Source organism: Photinus pyralis, unplaced genomic scaffold, assembly GCF_008802855.1.
Source record: "Photinus pyralis isolate 1611_PpyrPB1 unplaced genomic scaffold, Ppyr1.3 Ppyr1.4_LG8, whole genome shotgun sequence".
Lineage (NCBI taxonomy): Eukaryota > Metazoa > Arthropoda > Insecta > Coleoptera > Lampyridae > Photinus > Photinus pyralis.
Window position 1 is genome coordinate 27,909,750 of NW_022170819.1, and position 23,264 is coordinate 27,933,013.

A 23,264-nucleotide genomic window follows, 5' to 3' on the forward strand; every position below is an offset into this window, starting at 1 on the left:
GGACTTTTTTTGTTAGGTTAATATAGCGGAATTCACAAAAACATCACTTTTTTAGATTCTAGATTGCAGTTACGCCCCCTAGCAGTCATTTCAGAAACTTAAAAATATTTTCCAGGTTTTGCTCGTGGTCGTTTTAGTAATAAATTTTTTTACCGCAAGCTTCTGCGATGGATAAATTCTCAGATACAGTACCTCGCATTCTTAGTTGGCTACGCTGTACATTTGGAAAAACCGTTATTATGAAAACTAAAGAAATAAGGGTTGCAAAGCAGACCATTTTAGGTCGCGTATGGGGCACGTTAGTTAATTTATTTTAAATCGAATAGCGCCACGTGTATAATTTAGACAATTGAATTGTATTAAGACTCTTGTTAATCCTACGAACTTATCCAGCACTAGGTAGATAAACATAAAAATTAAGCCATTACCCAAAAGTTCGCCAACTGTAATTACAACCGAATTGCCCTGCTTTCCGATTTAATAGTTTGAAATGAAATAAACGAAATGGCCTTAGGGGTTTTATTTGGATTAAAGCATACCTAATATGAGCCCGTAAATCGAGAGTGTCTTTAGCTTGGATTTAGTCCAAGTAATTCAGTCTTTAATATTGTGCATCTGGTTTGATAGATAGAGACCAGGCTGTCGCATATGAGATCACCAGAGCTCCATTCAACGAATTTTCTTTGAGCGGACAACACCCCAATATGGTATTTGTTTGTATAACTTCCTACATTTTTAGCCAAATTGTATTTTCCCTGCTCTCCGAGTAATTGATTTCGGGAGAAAATCGAAAATGACGCGCCAGTAAAATAAATCAGGACTTCAAGTTTCGGGAATTTTAATTAAATTTTGTACGATGAAATTCGGTAATAAATTCATTTTTGATATTTCAATTTCTTAAGTTTATGCTTGTTAAAGAATTAACGTTTAGCCTTCAATTTAATGTAATTGAAGATTGCTAAAACAATTCTGTAGAAAAACGTGCCAGGAAAGTTTTAATACCTAACGCCGCCCGTACGTATTTTTAAATAAATTACTTCGAAAGATTAAGCACAACAACCGGTTGAAATATCTTTACTCGACTTAATTAAAACAAAACCAAAGACATAAATTTTTGTTTTCGCAACTGCTAATTGCATTAAGTTTCTAAATATCCCGAAAGACGTTAAGTCAAGAGTTACATTTCACAGCGAGCTAAATCCAAATGAGAACAATTCGCTTATTTTAATTAATTAAATAGAAAACAAAGCGATTCTTATTTCGCACCCCGAAACTACCCACTAAATCTTCCAGAGAGGTATTCCCGAAATGACAATCATTTTCAAACGTTCCAAGAAACAAATTGTTAACAAAAAAAAATGCTTATGCCGCAACCTGTAAAAATAAATTTTGTTATTCTCACGACGAAAATAAAATTTAGGTTCAATATATTTTACGCGTATCCCAGGCGTTCTAGGGTCCATGGAACATTTTTATATCCTTTGTGACCCAAGTCCATTCACTTAAAATACATTTTATTTACAACTATGCCATATTCTCAGTGGTAAGCACCTCAACGGTGTAAGTATTCAAAATTGTCATCCCTTATGCTTTTAAGACTGCGCCATTTTCGCGCGATCTATATCCATGTCGTCGCCATTTGTCAATTTAAACATGTTACGAAAGTGCATAAATTGTAATGGACACAATTCATATTGACATTTTGAATTTATGGAGCTTTCTGCAGTCACCGAAGCTTGTTGACTATTAATCCATAAACTGAATTAAGTAGATATAGTCTGTTTGGTCGTGGAAAGCGCCGCCATACTTTGCCATGTTATATTAATACGCTAAAATTCTACGAGGCATTTTTTACTCGTAGGTAAAATTACACTTGGTGAAGGTAAAGTGAAGTAGTAGTTAGAGCATCTACAGGGTGCGCACTATATGTAGGGAATATAGTATATATCTCGGTAAATAACGACTATAGGTATACAAATTTTGCTAAATTAAAGTTGATTAATATTTAATTTTTCATAATAAGGCACCAATTATAAGTCCGTTTCAGATGTCCGTGCAGTAAAGGAATGCGCCTGCGGCTATTTTCCAGTAGCGCACCATTTCAACATACTTTAGGGTTTCAGCTAGGATCTAATACGTTTCTATTAATATGATATCTATATACATTTTAATGTTTAATGATTATACATGGTAATTACACTTGGTTTAATTGCATATATTTTTGGAATGCATTCTTAATAATTTGTACTTAATGTGCATGAGCAATTGTTTTACCCATTTGCACGCCCATGAACATTTTAAACGTGTAAATAAAACCATTATAAGCTCATTAACTATTGTCTAGGCGATCCTTTCAAACCCTTATTGCTATGGAGCGTACTTTTCCTATTTGTCCGCTTTTAAATACTGGTTTTCAAAAGGAAATTGCGTTGCGGCTCTTTAAAATTTTTCGCTATATGCACATTCCTTTACTGCACGGACATCTGAAACGGACTTTAGGGAGCATTTTGCTAAACGTGAGAGACACTTACGGTGAAGATTACGAGAACTTAAAAGCAACTAGAGAACAGAATTTCAGAAGAACCTAAAGGCTCATTTACATTTGGCAAGTTTACTGGCGAAAAGTACTTTCTTAGGCTTATGAGACGTTAAAACAAATAGAATAAAGCTTGAGGGCATTAAAGAGAAAATTAATAGAAGCTTAACAAAAATTTTAAATGAACTTATAGAATATTTTCTGAGGACTTGATAACAGCTTAAGATGAACATGGATGGCGATTAAGGAAAGGTTAAACTAAATGTGAGAGGAACTTGAGGTGAAGATCAGGAAACCTGAGTGCAATTTGAAAAGATCACTTCACTCATTTCCAGACTTTTTAATATCTTTGTCTTTATACTATGCAGCACTATAAAACCTGATACTCGCGTAAAGTTAGCAATAAATATGCCAAAATATGCAAACCTATAACATATTGGGCGACAGAATTTAGATCAGGACGTCTTACAATTCCTTTAATCTACCCTATTATATAACATGTAATCTAATAAACTCAAAACGAAATTGTTCACTGTGACTATAGGTTAGGATACGTTACTGATGCATATTTTTTGCTGAAAAATTATTGGAAACCTGTCACTAAACACGCAAATTTGTTGCTAACTTCTCGGTTGGTGATTGCTTCATTTCGAAGAGTATTCCGAAATTTATTACAGGCTTACTTTGTCGTCTAGATCTACGTAATTTACCATTACACTATACTTTACTACACGGTCGCGTATGGCTCAAGTATCGTTTTTCTGTATTATTAAAGATTTTACGACCGTTTTTCATCAATTGCACTCTTTGTATCATTTTTATTACTCTTAACGGCTCAAGTCCACTTACTTGTACAGTAAGATGAACAAAAACGTCCATCTTCCAGTATTAATCACCGCAGTTATTCATAGCTCCTCGGTGGTCAATTCAAACGAGATTGTAAACGGTTACATAATGATCTTTATTGCAACACTTTTTTGCGAATTCTCACGGATTTTAACAAATTGAACCGACCGAAAACCGTAAATTCATGTTTGTCGACTTTGATTAGGTCCATTACATGAGCGTAATCCTCTTTGTACTCGTTCCTTTACGCTCTCAGTTTATTAGAGGGAAATTTATTCGCAAGAATGATAAAATTTTGCCGTTTTTTTGACACGTCTCGCGTAGGATGAAATTCATGGCCCGAAGTGTAAAGGTGATTATGATGCAAACGTTATTTTCGTCTCTAATCCTTTCGTTTTGTAGACGTGTTTATTTTGCGCAAAATTTCTCGTCTCCACAAATACTTTTAATTTATCTTTGATATATACCAACTTTAGGAAGCTTCCTTGTGCCAAAAGTGAACTTTTTCTCTCCAATCTCCCAAAGACAAGTTGTTTGAATTTCGTAATTCTTAACAAGTATTGGGGTTCATACTATAGACAGAGCTCCTCGAAAGTTCTAAAACTTTTATGTCAGTCAAAATCGACACAAAAATTCCTAAATTCGCAAAACATTATGCACCTATTTCTGATTTTTTTAGTATGTTGTTTGGAGCCATTGTGGGAGTTTGCAACTCTCTAAAAGTTATGGAAAGAGTGTAGCATACGACAAACCGAGAAATTTTTGGACTTCTTTCAGTTTTTGCACTACATATATCTCCTAAGCGCCGCATTTTTCGACGGAAACCACTATGCGCGTTTTTGAAGACCATTAAATGTGTCCCAATTTAGACATTTTTCCAGATTACATGCCATTATCAGAGATTTGCGAGAACATTGGGGCCTATAGAATACATACCCGAATACTCGAGGAGCCCCAACTTTTCATAGAAACAGAATTGAAACTATTGGGAGACTATTCAGAACCCCAACCTCACAAGCCCCAAAAACCTTAAAAATATGCCTACGATTATTTCGAACATACCATACAAATTACTTAGAAGATTTTGAAATATTTTTAAAAATTATTTATTAGAAATCTTCCTTGAAATTTCTATACAAGCATTAACACTTAGGAACTTCGTGAAACCTTCGACAGGAAAAAAGAATTTCCACAATCTTTCTTCAAATTTAAAAAATCATAAAAGCTTTCTTTAAAAACATTTTGGGAATCTCAGAATCCTTTAAAAAATTATTAAAATTTTACCTCGTTTATGAAATGTCTTAGAAAAATATTTTTGACTTTTTAGGAGTCTTTGAAATCTTAATCGAATTTAGGAAACCTTTGACACCATTTAAAACTGTTTCGGAAATATTCTTAAGGGTATTCTAGGAAGTAACTTGACACATGAGGATTTTAATCGAAATTTTTACCAGCAACTTTTGCATGAAATCGCATGAAATCAAAAGAATTACTTGTAATTTTAGCAATCTTCAAAATCCTAAAATTTCATACAAATAATTTTAAAAATCGTAGAGCTCTAAAAGGTATTTGAATGAGAATTTTTGCAAATTTTCATAGCAATTTTACACTAGACACCTCTGCAAATTTACCGACCGATATATGTAATGTATTTTTCAAGTACTTTGTCTGTAACTATAGCACCTAATTAGGACTTAATTGTAAATATTGTATGGCAGATTAATTACATTTCTAAGATCCTTTTTTCTTATTTGGGGGGTGTAGCTTAATGTTAAGTTAGCCCCACTCAAATAAAAATGATTTTATCCCAACGGCCAAAGCACTAAATTATTGTTATTGGCACCTAATTATCAGCCAATTAACACTTAATTCTGAAATAGTTTAGAAAAAAATTGGATATAGGTAGTGGGGGGCTAACTTAATGGACATAATAATACGGACATAGGATGCGTCAACAAAGTGTAAAGATAAAATATAAAAAAAATGTAGGTACACATATCACACAGGAATATCATAAGTACCTAGCGTAGAGTCGAGCATATCGTAGTTTTTGCATTTTCTACATCCATCCACACATTCGTCAATGGCGGGGAAGTAGTTACATATTAAAATTTTCTTGTTTTCCCTAGAAAACATACCCAAGGCATTGCAGGTCTTGAGTTTTTACGGGAGCAAGTTAAAAAGATCAGTTGCGGCCAGGGTTGCGGCGAATATGGAAGACCTTTTGTAGGAGTAGTTCGGTTTTGGTTCGCAAAAACTGTCTATGTGTCCCGAGGGTTTGCACTATTAAGAAGTTTACCGAATTAGTTGGCCACGATATTATTAAAATATTCGACCAACATTTTACAAGGAAAGGATTAGCCACTTTATCGTTGTGGTTTGTTCCAATTACCGCGTCATTTTCAGTACTTTGGCCTACTGATTAAGTGCCAAGCGATTTAGGTCCTATACTGTTTGCTTCCTCGCCTTGTATCCCATTACATTGTTTTCATTATCAATTTTAGGCAGTCTTCGCAGAGACAGAAACCCTTTTGTGACTTCCTCAATTCCCTTTCCACTTTCAATAAGTCTTTCGTTCATAAGAAAGTTCTTTATTTTACACTTTGCACTTACGAATATGGCACCTTTGATTTTCTACCCTTATTCTCATTTCCGCACTGAAAACGTAATAAGTTTATTTTTGAAGGCAGATACTATTTTGAATTTTTCCGATTTATTTGCTCATCCGCAGACTCACAACCTGTGCAAGACTTTTATTCCGTCTCTCCTAAGTCTGCAATTGAATTTCATTGGCTTCTGTCCGTGACAATTTAATTAGTGTCATTTCGATTCGGGACAATTTTCCTTCAGTTTTCATAAGGACGATATATCCCGCCTTTTAAAGGCGATACTTTGAAGCGACGGACGCTTATCCTAGCCTATCTGCTTTAAAAACGTGGACGTCATCTGTTGTACGAAACTAGTACTGAACGAAATCTTATCCTATTTAATGGTTTTCACTTACTTTGGCTCTGTTTTACTGTCGGAATTTTTCCGATTTGGCACACTTCCGAAGTTACGAAATTGTTTTTGATGCGACGACATTTTTAGAACTACCGTCAAGCGACGGCAAGTATTACATCAAATCGCACTTCGATTCATCTAAATGTTCTTTCAAAAATCGCTTATACGACTATTTTTATTGCTTGCCGACCATTTGTTCTTAAAACTATAAGCCACGTCGGAAACTGTCAACCAAACTCAAACCAATGCTTCAGTAGAATTGCCGAATAATTTCAGAAAAATTAACAAATACGAGTATGTAGATCAATGTTTAAATTCACACAATTTCAATGCATTTTTTTAAGTTTCAACACTGGAAATGGTAAAACAATTCAAACGAAACCTACAGTCTACATGTAACTTATTGATTTCTTTCTTTTTAAAATTGGCTGGCTAACATTTCTTGAGGTGAACCTTACAGATAGGAATAACGTGATGTAACTAAAAATTTCCCTTAACCACTAAAATATAGGAACTGCAATGCTTATACTTTCTAATTGAGTTTATGCAATCTAACGTCTTAGTTGAATATCGGGAACCTTTTCCAGTACGCTTAATTATTTCCCCAAAATTTCACGCCTTCTTATCCCCATAATTTCGACCATTTCTCCATATTCTCCTCGTAGTTTCTTGTGTTAGGAATACAAATTTTTCCAGGGTATAGCAATTGCATTTCCCATACTTTTCTGCAATTATACCCAATCTCTACCAATTAAAGAATTGTCCGAGGAATTATCATAAGATTTCCTCTAAATTCAACAAAATTCTTCGAATGTTCTTTCTGCTTTATTTTACATATTCACCAAAATATTCTCTTGCGTTTCCTGTCACATTTCTTAGCAATTTGGTGTGCATGGGACAAGAATTTCTCACCGACCAAGTCATAGGAGGGGACAACTGTTCCGAAATTTTCTTCTAGAATTTTCACGTATTTTATTAGAAGTTTCTCTAATTTGGCAAATTTGCTACTATTTTTTTTGCATGAAACAAGAAGTCCCCCGCAATCAGTCTCCTACTCTTTTTCAAAAATCTCCTACGTTTCAATAAATGCTAGGAGGAGGAAAAAGAACGTGAAAATTTACAATTATACATAGCCCATATGTATATGCCGTATAGTCGTTTAGTGAAATCCGTCATTTCACTAAACGCCTAGTCATTTATATGAAACCGTGGCACAGTGTACTTTTTAGGGCGAAGTGATTGGATTCCATTTCCCTTCGAGATCGATAAATGGTATCCCTTATCAATCTAAAAGGGGAAGAGAAACTACCCTACACGTCAAACTGTCAGCGTTTCACTAAATTACTAGGCCTCGGACTAGGCTTTTCGTGAAATGACGGATTTTACTAAAAGACTACCATACATACTTATACGTTCAAAAAAATTCCCTGTATATTATTACAGTTAGCGGTTAAGATATTAGTATATATTTTAGTTATTGTGCTTTCTTAGATTAGTAATTGTTCTATAATTGGAATTTTATTCTGTTGGGCAATAAATCATATTATTATTATTATTATTATTATTACAGTCTCGGTAGTAAGACAAGTTATGTTTACAGTGACTGTATTATGACAGTGGCAACAACTCATCATAAACCCCATTTATCCACCATATTGGGGATAATTTAAACAAGGCAGGATAGCAAATTTGGTCTGCTTTGAAAACTTATTGAACCGTCATTGGCGAAAAACTGGTCCTTCAGGGTTAAAATCGTCAAAATCTGAAAAGATAACGAAAACTCCTCGGTTTTTAGTATATCTGACTTTGTTGCGTTCGCCGCTCGAGGTCGAAAACTTGAATTATACATTGGGTTAACAACATAAGTAATCCCACAAAGAATCAGAACTACCGGATTTGACGCATGGTCTGATGTAAGGATGTAGGTATATAGTTACTGGACTATACATTCTATAAGAAAATTTTTTTTCCGGGTCGATCTGAGACAATTTTTTTTCGGGGCTCAAAAAAAGGCAGTGTATAACCTTCCTTTTTTATCATAAATCGACTGCACCAAAATTTCTCGGGAAAACACTTTTTCTTATTAATTTTGGTGCGTAGAATCCAAAACAATGCGTACTTTTTCGATCGGACTTCTCAATCAAAAGTTATGGACTAGAAATCAATTTCGAAAGAAAATTCAAAAGGCTGTAACTTTTGAACTAGTAGCCCAATCTTGGAACTGTTTGAAATTATGGATTCTACAGGCCACATTCTATAAGAAAATTTTTTTTCGGGTCGATCTGAGACAATTTTTTTTTCGTGGCTCAAAAAAAGGCAGTGATTAACCTTCCTTTTTTACCAAAAATCGACTACACCAAAATTTCTCGGGAAAACACTTTTTCTTATTAATTTTGGTGCGTAGAATCCAAAACAATTCGTACTTTTTCGATTGGACTTCTCAATCAAAAGTTATAGACTAGAAACCAATTTCGAAAGAAAATTCAAAGGGCTGTAACTTTTGAACTAGTAGCCCAATCTTGGAACTGGATTCTACAGGCCACATTCTATCAGAAAATGTTTTTTCCGGGTCGATCTGAGACAATTTTTTTTTCGGGGCTCAAAAAAAGGCAGTAACGGTAATAATTTTGCGCCTACTTTTCTGCATACGTAAAATCGGCTGTTGCGAGAAGCCGCCGATATAGTTTTATTTTTGCATATCCACTGTATAAGATACATTGCATGATTCAATTTAATTATTGAAATAGCATTAATAAGAAAAGGAACTACTTTTATTTTAATGAAGCAAAATGGGTGCAAAATCAAATTTTTCTGAAATATCAAAACATTTAAATGGTTCAGTTTTCCAAAATATGGGCACTTTTCAGAAATCTGGTAAACTTGGAGCTGTTTTTTAGGGCATCTAATGAAATTAATTGCTACCCCTCGTGTTGTTGAACCTGAAGATATTCTGGAAATGAAATTTTGCAATTTTTTCGGTTACGTAGACAAATTCCAAACGTAAATAATCGCATCAGCAATGCGGAAAACGCAACGCCATAATCACAATGAGGTTATTGTATTCTCTCCCTTATTTACAAATACAAATTGCAACACTCATTAAGTCGTTACATAAAACTTCTCAAGTTTGTTTGCCATTAAAACCTATATCTTCCATTCTGATTAATGCATACATAAATGCTGACGATAATTACTGTTGGAAGATAAAAGAGAAGTTTTATTGTAAATTGGTACCCGTATTAAGTGACCCGCATTCGATTTAGATATCTCCTATTACGCTATGGTGTTTATTTGTAAAGTTGAGGCTATATTTTAATAATATTCTTGCATTTCGTACGCTTCGTTTCGTAATGTAACATTATGTAATCATTATCGGCATTTCTACATTTTTGCTGAGGATTCATCCGCTTACCATTTATGGGTAAACCGTTATTACATAAATGAAAGTGAGCGTTCACGATGGTTGTTAATTACAACTAGTGTGTGATCAATTTGAGCAAAAAATACACCGAAATACGAATCTAAAACATCCAAATTATTAATGAATTTTTTCAGCTTTCTTTTTGTTTTTGTTCTTGCGTAGGAGTAGGAGTTTCAGCACTTTTCCGTTCTTTCTGTAGACTTAAAACTTTATTCTGTTTACATTAGGAAAACTGAGAGGAAAACATTCATTCATCTAATGGATGTTTTTGATCTGCTTCATTATGTTCGCATTCCTCAACCTATGCCACCACTGTCAATCAATTTCAAAAGGAATTAAGTTCGTTACTGAATTTATTAGGAAATCATTATCCATCGATTTATCCATCTAATCTAATCCACGTTTTAGGTATCCTGTACATTGTGAAAATTTTCGACTTTGATTTTCTACACATTCCAGATTTCAAAAAATTGGTACAGTGGTTCTGATGCACTAAACTCTTTCCTCTATTCATCGAAGAACCAGTTGAAACCTAAAATCTGCGCTTTTTTGCAACAATTAAAAAACTCCGGAAATCTTTTAAGTCTAATAATGTTATCTCTTTTGATTACATTAATAAAGTACAATAAAGCGATCAATTCTGATGAACGCGATGTATGTTTCTTACGACGTGTGTTTTTCGCGTCGGAAAAATTGGAAATCTTAACGATTTTTCGTTGCAGTACCAAGTATCGCATTTGAAATTTTTTCAATTTGTTTTGGGGATTTTTATGTTTAAAAACGCCCAGGTAACAATTTTGTCAAGATCGAAATTTTTGTTGCGCCCTGTTTAGGGGTGCGCCATCTTACACGTACAAATATTAAAATATTTTGCAAAATCAGGAAGGGTATACGTATACTGAGAAACCTAGGCAAATCGGTTAGCCCATCCTTCTATGTAATTTGGTTGCTGAGAAAAAAATACGAAACGCACATAAAACATTTAGATTCTTCCGTTAATTTTCAAGAATGGCTGCTTTGATCGTCACTCCCACCCAAAATTTTTTGGACAAACATAATATTTAGTGTGCACAACATACTCAATTTCTTAATCCACCCTGTCCTCCGGCCTCTCCAGGGGCCTCTCTCAACAAAGATAAAAAATAAATAAATAAATAAGAGGAAGCTGTGCCTGTGCTTCCTCTTATTTCGGTTCCTCTATTACAGTTAGGGGTGGACTATCTTTTATCATCGGAGCTGGCAACGAAGGTAGTGTAGGTTAAGAAATAGTTTTTTGCCGAAGTTGTCTCATAAATTGTTTGTTATTAGAGGCGGTGCAATACCCGGATTTAAAAATTCGACGAAAAGTTCTCTGTTACAATTAGGGGTTGATCATTTTTTTAAGATGGTAGTTGGCAGCTAAAGTTCGGAAATTGTATTTAGATTTTGCCTAAATTGTGCCCCTACTTTAAAAATTGATTTTTATTAGAAGTCGTAGATATAAGATCATATTATAGTTGCCACCTCAGATTAGGAAATTGTTTTTGATTTCGGCCTCAATTGTGCCTCTCAATTTCAAAATTAATGAAGATTAAGTAACTTAATGTGGTTTTTGCCTAAACTATGCCTATTAATTTTAAACATTTTATCAGGAACCGTGAAACATCAGGATCAAAATTGAAGAAAAATTTCCTCTGTTACAATTAGAGGTGGATTACTCTTTACGTTCTAGTTGGCGGCTATGGTAGCCTAAGTTAAGCAATTGATTTTTGCCTGAATTGAACCTCTTAATTTGAAAGTTAATGCAGATTCAGGAATGATTGCAATTTTAATCAGAAACCAGACAACATTAGAATTTCAAAATTCAAAAACGATTTCCTCTATCTATTACAATTAGGGGTGGATTACATTTTTTATCGTAGTTGGCAGCTAAGGTAGCGGAAGTTGATTTTTTCCCAAATTGTGCCTCTCAATTTCAATTGACACAGATTCAGGTATTACATTTGGTATTTCCCTAAATTAATATCAAAAATCAATTTCAATAAAAAACGTGCAACACTGAAATTTAAAATTGCAAGGATAGGTTCCTCTATTAGTAAAGGGTGAATTACCTTTTTTTCATCGTAGTTGGCGATTAAATTAGGAAATTGTGTCTCCCAATTAAAATTGATTTTTACTAGAGGTGGTCGAGGAGGTGGTGTAACATCAGTATTTAACAATGTTTGATTGTTTCTCTATTGCAGTTAGGGGTCGATTTCCTTTTGTGATCGTAGTTGACCGTACGTTAGGCAATTGTCTTTTGTTTTTGCCTAAATTGTGCCTCTCAATTTAAAAAAAAATCGATATTTTTCAGAAACCGTGCACCAGGATTTAAAAATTCAAGGAAAAGTTCTTTGTTACAATTAGGGGTAGATCACCTTTTAATCTGGTAGTTAGCAGCTAAAGTTCGGAAGTCGTTTTTTGATTTCGCCTTAAATTGTGTCCCTAAGCTAAAAATTGAATTTTATTGGAAGTCGTACAAGACCAGGATTTAAAAATTCAAGCAAAACTTTCTCTTTTACAGTTATGAGTGCATCGTAGATGGCGGCAAATTGTTTACGATTTTGGCCTAAATTGTGCCTCTCAATTTCAAAATTGATGCAGATTAAGTACTAATTGTATATGGTTTAGGCCTAAACTATGCCTATTAACTTCAAAAATTTATCAGAAACCGTGCAACATCATCAGGATTTAAAAATTCATGAAAGATTTTCTCGATTGCAATTAGGGATGGATTACATTTTATGATCGTAGTTGGCGACTAAGGTAGCGTAAGATCAGCAATTGTCTTTGATTTTTGCCTAAATTGTACCTCTCAATTTCAAAATGGATACAGATTCAGCAATTGCGTTTGGTTTTTGTTTAAATTGTGCCGCTGAATGTCATAAATCACTTTTTATTAAAAACCGTGCAACTAAGATTTAAATTTCAAGGAAAGGTTACTCTATTACAGATAGGGGTGAACTACTTTTTATCATCGTAGTTGGCGACAAGGTTAAGCAATTGTTTTTTTGCCTAAATTGCGTCTCCCAAGTTTTTATCAGAGGCAACACCACTGTTTAAAAATGTTTCTCCACTGCAGTAGTTAGGGGTTGATTACCTGTTGTGATCATAGTTGGCTGGTAAAGTAGCGTTAAGTTAGGCAATTGTCTTTTGTTTTTACCTAAATTGTGCCCTTCATTTAAAAAAAATCGATTTTTACCAGAAACCGTGCTCATTATTAGACGGTAGTTGGTAGTTAAAGTTCGGAAATTGTTTTTAGATTTCACCTAAACGGCGCCTGTCAATTTTAAAATTGATATTAGTGTAGATTAAGAAATTGTTTTTGGTTTTTTCCTGGGTTTTTGGCTAAATTGTATTTGGTTTTTTTACTAAAATGGGACCCTAATTTGTTTTTATTGAAAAACGTTCAAGACTAGGATTTAATAATTCTAGGAAGAGTTCCTCCATTACAGTTAGAGGTGGATTTTTCCTTAAATTGTGCTCCTAATTCTAAATATATTTTTATTAGGAACCAGTCGACACCAGGAAAATAAAAAAGTCCCCCATTACAGTTGGCACTAGATTCCCCTCGGGATTCCCTCGGGGATAAAGTAGTTGTTTGTAATTGTTTTTTGTCTACATTGTGCCTCTCAATTTCAAAATTGATATAGATGAAACAATTGTGTTTGATTTGGATTTTTTGGAAATTCAAGCACAGTTTCTTCATTACAGTTAGGGGTTGATATCAATTTATGATCGTGGTTGGCTACTAAGATTAGGAATTTTTTTTTGGTTTTTGCCTAAATTGTGGAAATTCACACAGATTAAGGTTTAGAATGTTAAAATTGATAACGGTGAAACCAGGAAATAAAAATTCCAAGGAGGAGAAGTTCCTATATTGCCGTTGGGACTAAATTCCCTCTAATGATCGAAGCGGAAGGATAAAGTAGTGTATCTAGATATTCAAATATTTGCCAATATATCTGAAAATCATTGCGTACGAATGGATTTTTAAGTATTCCTATTGAGACAGTCTATGCTACCTGCACTCTCCTGTTGTCAATTGCTATTTAAGCACGTCTTAATTATTGAGTTTGAGAGTGCCAAAAATCGATTTCTGTCGGAAACCGCATAAAAGCTGTATTTGATCAAATTAAATCGAAGTTGCAACATTAAGGATGAGATGGATTACATTTTATAAGTAGTCGTCAGTACCAAGTACATGTTTGGCATATTTTTGTTCCTCATTTCACATTAAATATGCAATTCTATTGCTGGCGTACCATTGCTAACTAAATCGAGTTTTCAGGCCACTAAAGTGGGGATCTCAGCATTCAGTTCGTCTGGCTCTGTGCATTATAAACTTTGCTCCTAGAGCCCCCATTACCTTGGTTTTTGCGCTCGTTGTAGATAATACCTTTGAAATACAATCAGGTAGTAATAGTCCAAGAAACCATATTATAAATGGGATTCTGTAAGGTTAAAAACTCACCATGCCGTGGAATCAGTTCAGAAGACTGAAATGTAGTAATTGTTTTAAAATGAAAAATACTGACTAAACAAACTGCAAATTGTAAAAGATGTCACGTCTGCAATCGCATAAGCCTATCTGTACTGAAATTGTGACTTGTGAGTGGCCCGCCAGTTTAAAAGGAACGGAAACGCGATAACGATAGAGAGAACTTCATCCGATATCTACGTAGCAACGGCAGCATCATCATTATGAATCAGAGAATTCTGAAGGATCCTAAAAAGAGAAAACCGAACAAACCGGGCAGACCTTGAAAGACTACCGCAAAGTGAGAAAGAGGGAAAGTTGAGGCCGTCCTCTTTTTTCTCCCACATCGGACTTCGGTTATCGCTAAAGAGGTTTTCTTACAGCCAAGACGGCGTCACTCGCCTCCATGGTCCATAAACATACAAGGAGGGGGTATTGTGTAACACACGCATGCATACAAAACAACTTTTTTTCTGAACTTCCTAATGAAATTTTAGTTCTAAACGTGCTAATCGTCTTCACGCCGCTTACGTCACCTTCGTCTACATCACGCAGAGTATTTTAATGTAATTTACATAAAGGACAGTTGTAACATAATCCTCAATCGTCTGCCGTCGCTTAGAATTTAAATTTTATGCCAAGTTCTCTGTATTGTACGTTCGGCTTTAAGGAATTTAAACGTCGTCGCGAAGACGAAGACCAAAATATCCGTTTTTATCCCGATCGGGAAGAGCTTGTCCTTTCCTATAAATAAAATGGAAATGATTATTTCGCGAAAGTTATTGGCCGATATTATTTTATTTGCGGAAGTACCTCGTTGACTCTGACGTAAACGACAACAACCCCCTGTCTTAAGTTGGGAAATATGCGTCTCGCTCGAAGTAAGCAATGGTTACGAATTTTCCTGCGACCTCATTTCATTTTTTACCTCTTCTTTTTCCACTTCATTACAATCTATAATAATGAATATGCTCGGATATTGGAGGTAAGTATTAGGAATCATTCCTGGGATTAGTTCGATTTTTCACTTCAATTCAGATTCTTCGGTTCTTAGTCTTTCATTTCGGCTGCTACTGCTTCTAGTGCTGATTCTACATATGATTTGATACAGACTTAAAATTAGTGGAAACCCTTCTTGTTGTTTCGGATTTATTAAAGTACCTAATCAAATTTGTCTGATCCTTGAGCTCTTTCTGCTCTTCGCATTCCTTCGCTTCCTTAGACTTTTCATATTCTTTCGGTTCTTAGGATTCTTTAACCCTCCTTTTCCAATTCTCTAGCTAGATCTCTCGGATTCTTCGATTTCTTCGGATCATTCAGATTCTTTAAATTTTTTGGCTTTTCCACAGATTCTTCTAGCCTTTCGGAGTGTCCGAATTTTTCAGGTCCTTTCGTCTGTTCGTGGGGTGTTCAATAGCCATTAGATTGTTAATATTACAACACAAAAAAAACTAAAAATTATAACTATTCTTTGGAGAAACCATAGGCGTTCGTATACACATACATCTAACACGTTGCAAATGTAGACAAAGCTTGTTTCCTTACTCATAAAAGTTACTTTGACTCAATTTGCACGAAATTAACGTACTACAAAAATCATCGCTATTGCAATGTAGGATATTTCCCTATTTTGCATATTTGACTTCAATCTCATTCCCTATACATTTCATTCACGGTCATGGCGATTAAAGCAGAAATGATTGCGTAACCATGGCAAAAACAAGTAATTAAAGTGACAGGCAAATTAAATCAATGCAAATTTTTGTAGTAGATACAAGAATAACTGACCAACGAACCAAAAAAAAAAAGTAAAATGTTGCCAAATGAATGAATAAATGAAAATACTATCTGAACTCACGATGGTTGTTTAGCAAATCTATTAGCCTTAGCGTTGATGAATATATAGTGTGTTCCAACTGAAACCAGAACAATTGCTAATGTCGCTTAAAATTAATGAATCAATTTGACTATCAGCTCCCCCATTCGCTGTCGTAGCCGAAAAAATTAAAGTATAACGTATTTAGGCCTAAGCCTGTTGCCCATTGGTGCATTTAATTTTGCTTGAATAATGCGTTTCCAAATCTACAAGACAGCAAATTTTATGTATAGGTACGTTTGAGGTATCTCTATTAGGAAATGTATTAAGCCCTTCGAAGGACCAAGTACTTATAATGTTAGCGAAACTCTTATAGATTATTTTAATGAACGTCTCCCGATATTACGTTCGATATGGTGGCATTTGGTATTCATTATAAAAGAAACGTTACTTAAAAATTTAAATTTTAAATTTAGGTAACTGAAAGTGATTTAAATTACAAATAGGTAGCTTGTGTTGCATTACGTCGGCGCACACGTAATCATTACATAGAAAAATCAGTACTTTTGTACCTTTTGCAATGCTAAAGAGCGCTGTGTTAATTCCTGCCGATTCTGGTCTTAATTTGTATTACGTCTCAAAGCAAGTATATTGCCTACATAAACGGAGGGTGAGAGTCACTCTTTAAAGCGGGCAATAATTTCAGAATTATTTAAAGCCTTCACCATTCTAAAGTTTCCACAGTCTAAATATTTAAAATTCTTGTGTCTTCTGTGTTATCAAAAGCGCCAATTTCAGATCTTTTCAAGCCATCAGAATCCAAAAGATTCAAAATTCATCATTTTCCGTCGTAAATTCAGAAAATCCTGAGGTAGCAGCTAGGGTAGTAGCTCGGGTAGTAGTTACAACAAATTTAAGAGTGTACAGTTGCGGTTCCCGATATCTAAATTTGTAAAATTATTGACACTTACAACTGTCTAAAGCGAAAATCTTGACTGTTGATGTTTTATCACTAAGAGCGCAAATTTTATGTTTTTTAAAAAGCCTTCAGAATCCCAATTCGGCATTTTTTCAATCGTAAATACCGAAAATTATGAGAAGGTAGTTTCAAAAATTTTAAGGGGGGCTCTGGGGATCTGAATTTTTAAAGTTCTTGGCATATTAAAAACTTTCCAAGGCAAAATTCTAAATTTATCGCTATTTTACCATTAACCTCTTTGTGCCCGATGTATGATATTATTGATACCAACCAATAAGTGCACAGCCTATTTGAATTATGGTTACAAGAGGTGCAATCTGTTGGTTATTTACACCAAGCTTGATTTATACTATTTATTTATATTATATTTCTAAATTTACCAAAAAAAATCATTTGACGAGATATGTTTAAATGAGTGCTATACACAATTAAATATTTTTTTAAATTGGACACAAAGAGGTTAAGAGGGCAGGAAAACAAGAGGGTAGTGGTTACAAAAAAGTTAAGAGTGTAGTTTCTACCTATTTCTAAAATTCCTGGCCGAACTCCTGGTTTTATTGCTGTTTTCTGTTGTTAATGATACTTCAAACAATTTTAAGAAGGTTGGGGTTTCTTTTTTTAACAATCCGAATATGAAACAAAAGAAATACAGAGTAGTATAGAACAATTTGACAGAAGGAAGGAAGAGAGCATGGGATGGAATTTAAACGAATAGTGTGAATAGCGTGAGTTTTCAATATTTAAAGATTCCCCTACTTTAGTCACTTTAAACTCACACACAGAGTGGGCCATACGAAAATACCATTTTCAAGGAGTTAATTTCATTCTGGTATTGAAAGACGATCTAGCCCAAAATCACCAGATAAAAATAAAAAAGTTTTGAAATTTGCCGTTTTTTTTTAATTTTTATTCAACCTAGACTGACACGGTCAATCAGCGCAAACCTTGGTCTGTCTGTTTGTCGATCTGTGTACGATAAAACTCGAAATACAATCGTTTTTTTGTTTAATTTTACATTCTGGCACGCACATTCTGAGAATCATGTGAATTTTTGTGTAGTACTCAACAACGTCTGGACTAGTGCCAAATGATAAATTTGAAAAAAGAATACACAGTTTTCTGGAAAATGATGCTCCGTTCCGCAAAAAAAATTAATTACTACCGATCGACTTTCATTGCGATAGAGCCGTTACAAAGCGAATTCTGCCAGCCATTTTCTTTTTCATCACACTTTGAAGTGATGAACTAGAACGCCATTCAACGTGGAAACCTTATAAATGCGGTTTCGTGATCGTTATCCTGAATATCCTTCGGTTCAAAGTACTTTAATTATAAATTCTGTTACTTCTATCGAGTCTTTTTCTTTTTTTTGTAAGGTCAATTCCGTCGATTGTTTACGTTTCAGTAAGTACGAATTCAATCGGAAACGTGGACATTTTTTGCGCGCTTAATAAAGCCGTTTCCCTATTTCAGTTCGATAATGCGCAGAGGGTTATTAATGGTAACAGGTGGACGCGGACATCGTTTTTTATGCACAAAATCCGTCCCCTCCGCCACGTTTATATTCCCCGCGAATTTATTATTTAAGCTCCCTAATGAATTATTCAATTATTTAAACATATTATATCTGACATTTATGGAAGAGAAGGTTTAAATTCCACTTTGTAATGCGTAAAAGGGGCCGAAAAAGTGCGTTCGATGACGTGATCGAAGGTGACCACTATAAATTTTTTTTTTGTTCAGCTGGAACGTTTACATCAACTCGGGCTTTTCTGTGCTGTAAAACCTAAAACGATACCATCGGACTAACATGTTACTGTCGGCACACATTAAACTTTTGCATATTCAAACAATTTAAATTAAACAAACCTATTTTACTGATAGTTTATGTCTACTTTGGTAATTTTATAATGTTTACTAATTCGAGAAAGTGTTTTTTACTTAGACTTTTAGAAATCCATGAAACACCCATCAACATTCGTTAATGTAGACGGCTATTGGCGCCAAAAGTATGTACGTGATTTTTGGGTAGATAATTTTTCAAGAGAACTATATTTACCTAATAATAACGCTGTGTGCTGTGATTATTATTAACAACAAAACGCTTTGACGATCACAAGTGCAACAAAATTAGGCACAGTTGGTGTCACGCCCTGATCTAAAGTTATCAGGTGCCGAAAGAAATAGAAGCTAGTAATTTAATGAATTCTGCAGGAAACTTGAAATAGAAATCCTAAACACACTCTCGAAGCGAAAAAACAGTGAAGAAGTTTGCAATTCCGATCCAGCATAAATTAAACCTAACGATTTAGAATGCTGAAACATGAAACTTGGAAGTGTAAAGCAATTACCAAAATTTGATGATCTAAAAGCTCGATGCTTGTAGCGCAAAAATACAAAGTTTTACGCCTTGATCCAAAATCCGAATTCCAAGCATAAGGCACATGGAACCTGAATCGAATTTTCTCAAAAATTACGTAATAGGTATAAAAGCGGCGAGGGGTCTATCTTCATGCGCATTTATAGGGTGAATAGTGAACCTTTATTGACCCTCAAAGAAACGAAAATATTTGATGCAAAACAGAAGTTACAACACTTCAAGGGACATTGCCATACCTACTAAAACTAAATCATATAGAATTTCCCTAGAAAATGACGTAACGTAAAAACCACGAAGATCATGCACATTTATAGAGCTGACAGTGCATCTTCAAACCATAGTCTAACAAAGAAACAAAAATATTTGACGCAAAACAGAATTTACAACCTTCCAAAGGATGCTATACTAAACAACATCCAATTTTTCTAAAAAATTACGTAACGTGAAAACCAGGAAGCTGTATATGTTCATAGGCTTTATAGGGGTTGACAGTGACCCCAGGAGGGTGTATATCTTCACTTCACTGTATCATAAAAATTTTTTCTTCTCGGAGTTCACAATCCTAGGATTGATTGGACGGAGTCCTACACCCTTTCCTATCCTGCGGTAATCTATTCATTTCTACCCTTGTCTACGTCTCTGACTATTTGGTCTATGTATTTAAGCCTCTGTCTTCCTACCCTTCTCTTGCCCTTTGACTTTCCTTTTATAGCTGCATAGATGTACTAATCCTCCGTGTCTGAGCGCATGCCCTATCATTCTATCTAGTCTTCTCTGTACGGTTTTCCACATTTCCCTATTTTCCTGTACTAGCTCCAAGACTTCTTCGTCTGTTACCCTGATCATTCAGATAATCCTCATCCATCCCTACACATGTAAATGCCAAACGAACCAATAACATAATAAACCACTGCCCCCCCCCAATGAAGTCTGAAATTGAAAGTATTTTCCATTTACCGATTATTGGTTTTAAACTTGTAAAATTGTGATTAATTAAAGCTTCGAGTATTTCGATTTGGCTTCAAATTTCAGATTCACAAGTTAACTTTAAAACTAAGGGATGTTTGATGTAGATTTGGCGCTAAGGGTTAAAGTCACTCACTCCACAATTCAAACTTGCATCAGGTAGCTAGCTTGGGCTACAAGTTGCAGTTCTGAAGCTTCAGATTTCAGATTGTTTCTGGGATTCAACAATTGTATTTCAACTTCAATTTCGATTCAGGGTTTAGGGTCGCACCGCGTTTCCAGTTTCCTGTTTTCACGCTTACAGGTTTCTGTGGTATGCTTTAAATTTCCAACTTAAAATGCTACAATCTGAACAGCTCAATTTAAGCCTGAAAGCCAGAATCAAATTGCTTAACAGTCCAAAACCTAAAACCCGAAAGCAGTCGCTTCCAAGAAAATTTGATAATAACTTATTTAGGCCTGTAATTATCTATTTTAAACAACTCTAAGTCGAGGAAATAACGATACAAATTTGTGGCGATAATGTCCATACTCTGATTATGCTTGAGGTACTGTACCGGTGTATTCCCAAAGAAACTTAAACAAAATGAAGCTATAGACTACCACTAAACACATAAGTAATTTAGTTGTAAGTGAAGTACCGAACTCATCTTTCTCTTCAAAAGAATCATTCGATTCCGTTCTTGCTAGCCCCTCACTTACACCAGGTAATGTCGATGGCACGTCAACGTTCTTTTTCACATTGCCCCCGCGATGATAATGCAGAATATCCACTGCCCGGGGCGACTTTTGATTGTCAAACCAGTTTGCCAAATCTCTCACGGAGTTTGTTCTGCCAACCACGTTCGGATCACCCCAAATTTGCACCCTCTCGCTAGCTACATCCGCTTCGGGCCGTTTGCAAAATTCAATAACGATCCCTTCGGCGTGCTTCACGCTTGAATATTTCCGTCATAAAATATGCGTTTTTACGATCTACTTACGTGCGTAGAGATTGTGTAAGGTGTACTTTAATTACAACGTCGCAAACGGGGTGGTTGCCCCATTTCAAGTATTTAAACTCCGGTTCGACTGTGGAAAAAGCGCGAAGTGCTTCGCTGATTGCCTTTACCAATCTTTCTTGCAGTTCCACGTTCATATTTGCACTGATAATTTTGCTGTCATAACCTCCACTGACAGTTTTTATGACACTTGTATTATGAAATGCTGAATCCGAATTTGGGACAACCAAATAAAAATTAAAGTGCATTAAATGTCCTACAACTCAGGCTCATTAGCGTTTGACTACAAAAATGTGGGTTTTTAAAGCAATTTTGGTCATTTCTCAAGAGTACCAAAAAGCCATTTGCGACTCTCTTGGAGTAGGTACAAACTGACCGTATTCTTGGCACTTAATCCCGTTTATTAATAACTTCGTGTATCTTAACGAGCGCTAAAGATTCAGATGAACAAGACTGATAAATGAATAGGGAATAAGGTAATTCTCGAATGCGAACCGGAAAGGCATCCATTACATAAATACCGTGGCCATAAATTATATTGTAAAGCACCCAAACGACTTGTGTGATACGTCGCTTAAAAACGTCTTCCACGAAAAGTCGGATTTTATGTTGTAACATGCAAATATGATCTTTTTATTAGGGCGTTCACATGGTACTTTTTGTAATAAACAAAGGAACTGTTCACGAATTGTATTAAAAAATATGTTGGTTTTAACGTACCCGTTTTACGATGCGATACGCATTTTTGATAGGCACGGCACGTGAGGATGCATCGAATTTATTATTATTCCAGTCCACCACGTAAAGGTAAAGGTAAAATTGGTAGTGATCGAATAACCACGACGAAAGTTATAGCCAAAAATCAACATGACGAACAATGAACTTGAAATTTGAAGCACGAAATCTGAAGTGAAACTTCAAAGTGGAAACTGAATCAAACATCCCCTTTGTCTAAACTCTGAATTCACACTTTACTGACTTTAAACTTTTAAGGTCTGACTTTGGGAAGACACTGTTCGTAGAAAAGTATCCAGAACATCTGGTCGACCTTTTCAGCCCTTTCCAGAGCCTTCATTGCTTTTTAGGTTCACCTAGCTTTGGGAAGGGCCTCTTTTACACAGATTTTTCTCGGATTTTTAAAGCCTTCCAAGGAATGTACTACTAAAACTCTTTCCAGGATCTTACAAGGCGTTGGAGAGTGACCTGTTTCCATGTTCAGAATGCATTTCCAAAAAAATGGAATGACCAATTCTAATTTTCAAAATTCCGAAACTGGAAAACTGGGATTTCTGAATTTTCCTATAGATTTTCGTAGATTATATTGTGACTTAAGCAAACATTTTCCGATTTTCCATTATGTTTCGAACCCCAAACAAATCTTACACAAACAACTTTGAAGGAAATAGAACGCTATTAAAGACGAAATGTTAAAGGAATGAAGGTAAATTATGAGTTCATTCGGGGAAATTTAAGTTAATGCGCGAAAGGGGATTTAAGATAAACAGTGCTTCCCAAAAATGAATCGTAGTTAACTCGAAATGTAATGGAATCTTGAAGAAATTCTGCAAAAATAATGTGAAACTGAATTTTGGAACATCTAATCATCCCTACCATCGTAGACCAAAAAGTACTACTCTAGTTAACGTAAATGAAATTATTGGTTCTTATTGAGTATTAATTACGGTTTAATATCCGATTACCGAGTGTCAGATGTTAGCATTGCTTTCGCAATATTTTAAGTACCGCGCTATTCACTACCCCTCTTACTTGTTTGTTTGTGTTATCTGTTACCGATTGGCAGAAAGCGCCTTTCTTGAG

The 23,264-nt window shown here is 35.0% G+C and overlaps 1 protein-coding gene across 1 annotated transcript; it reads right to left on the reverse strand.

The window, feature by feature from the left end:
* Positions 1-20,908: 20,908 nt before the first annotated feature.
* Positions 20,909-21,669, reverse strand: LOC116179697. The gene is made up of 2 exons (XM_031499516.1): positions 21,429-21,669; positions 20,909-21,382 (listed from the first exon to the last, which is right to left on the reverse strand). The coding sequence occupies exons 1-2, from the start codon at positions 21,581-21,583 to the stop codon at positions 20,983-20,985; spliced, it is 555 nt and encodes a 184-aa protein (XP_031355376.1). The 5' UTR covers positions 21,584-21,669; the 3' UTR covers positions 20,909-20,982.
* Between the last annotated feature and the right edge of the window lie 1,595 nt (positions 21,670-23,264).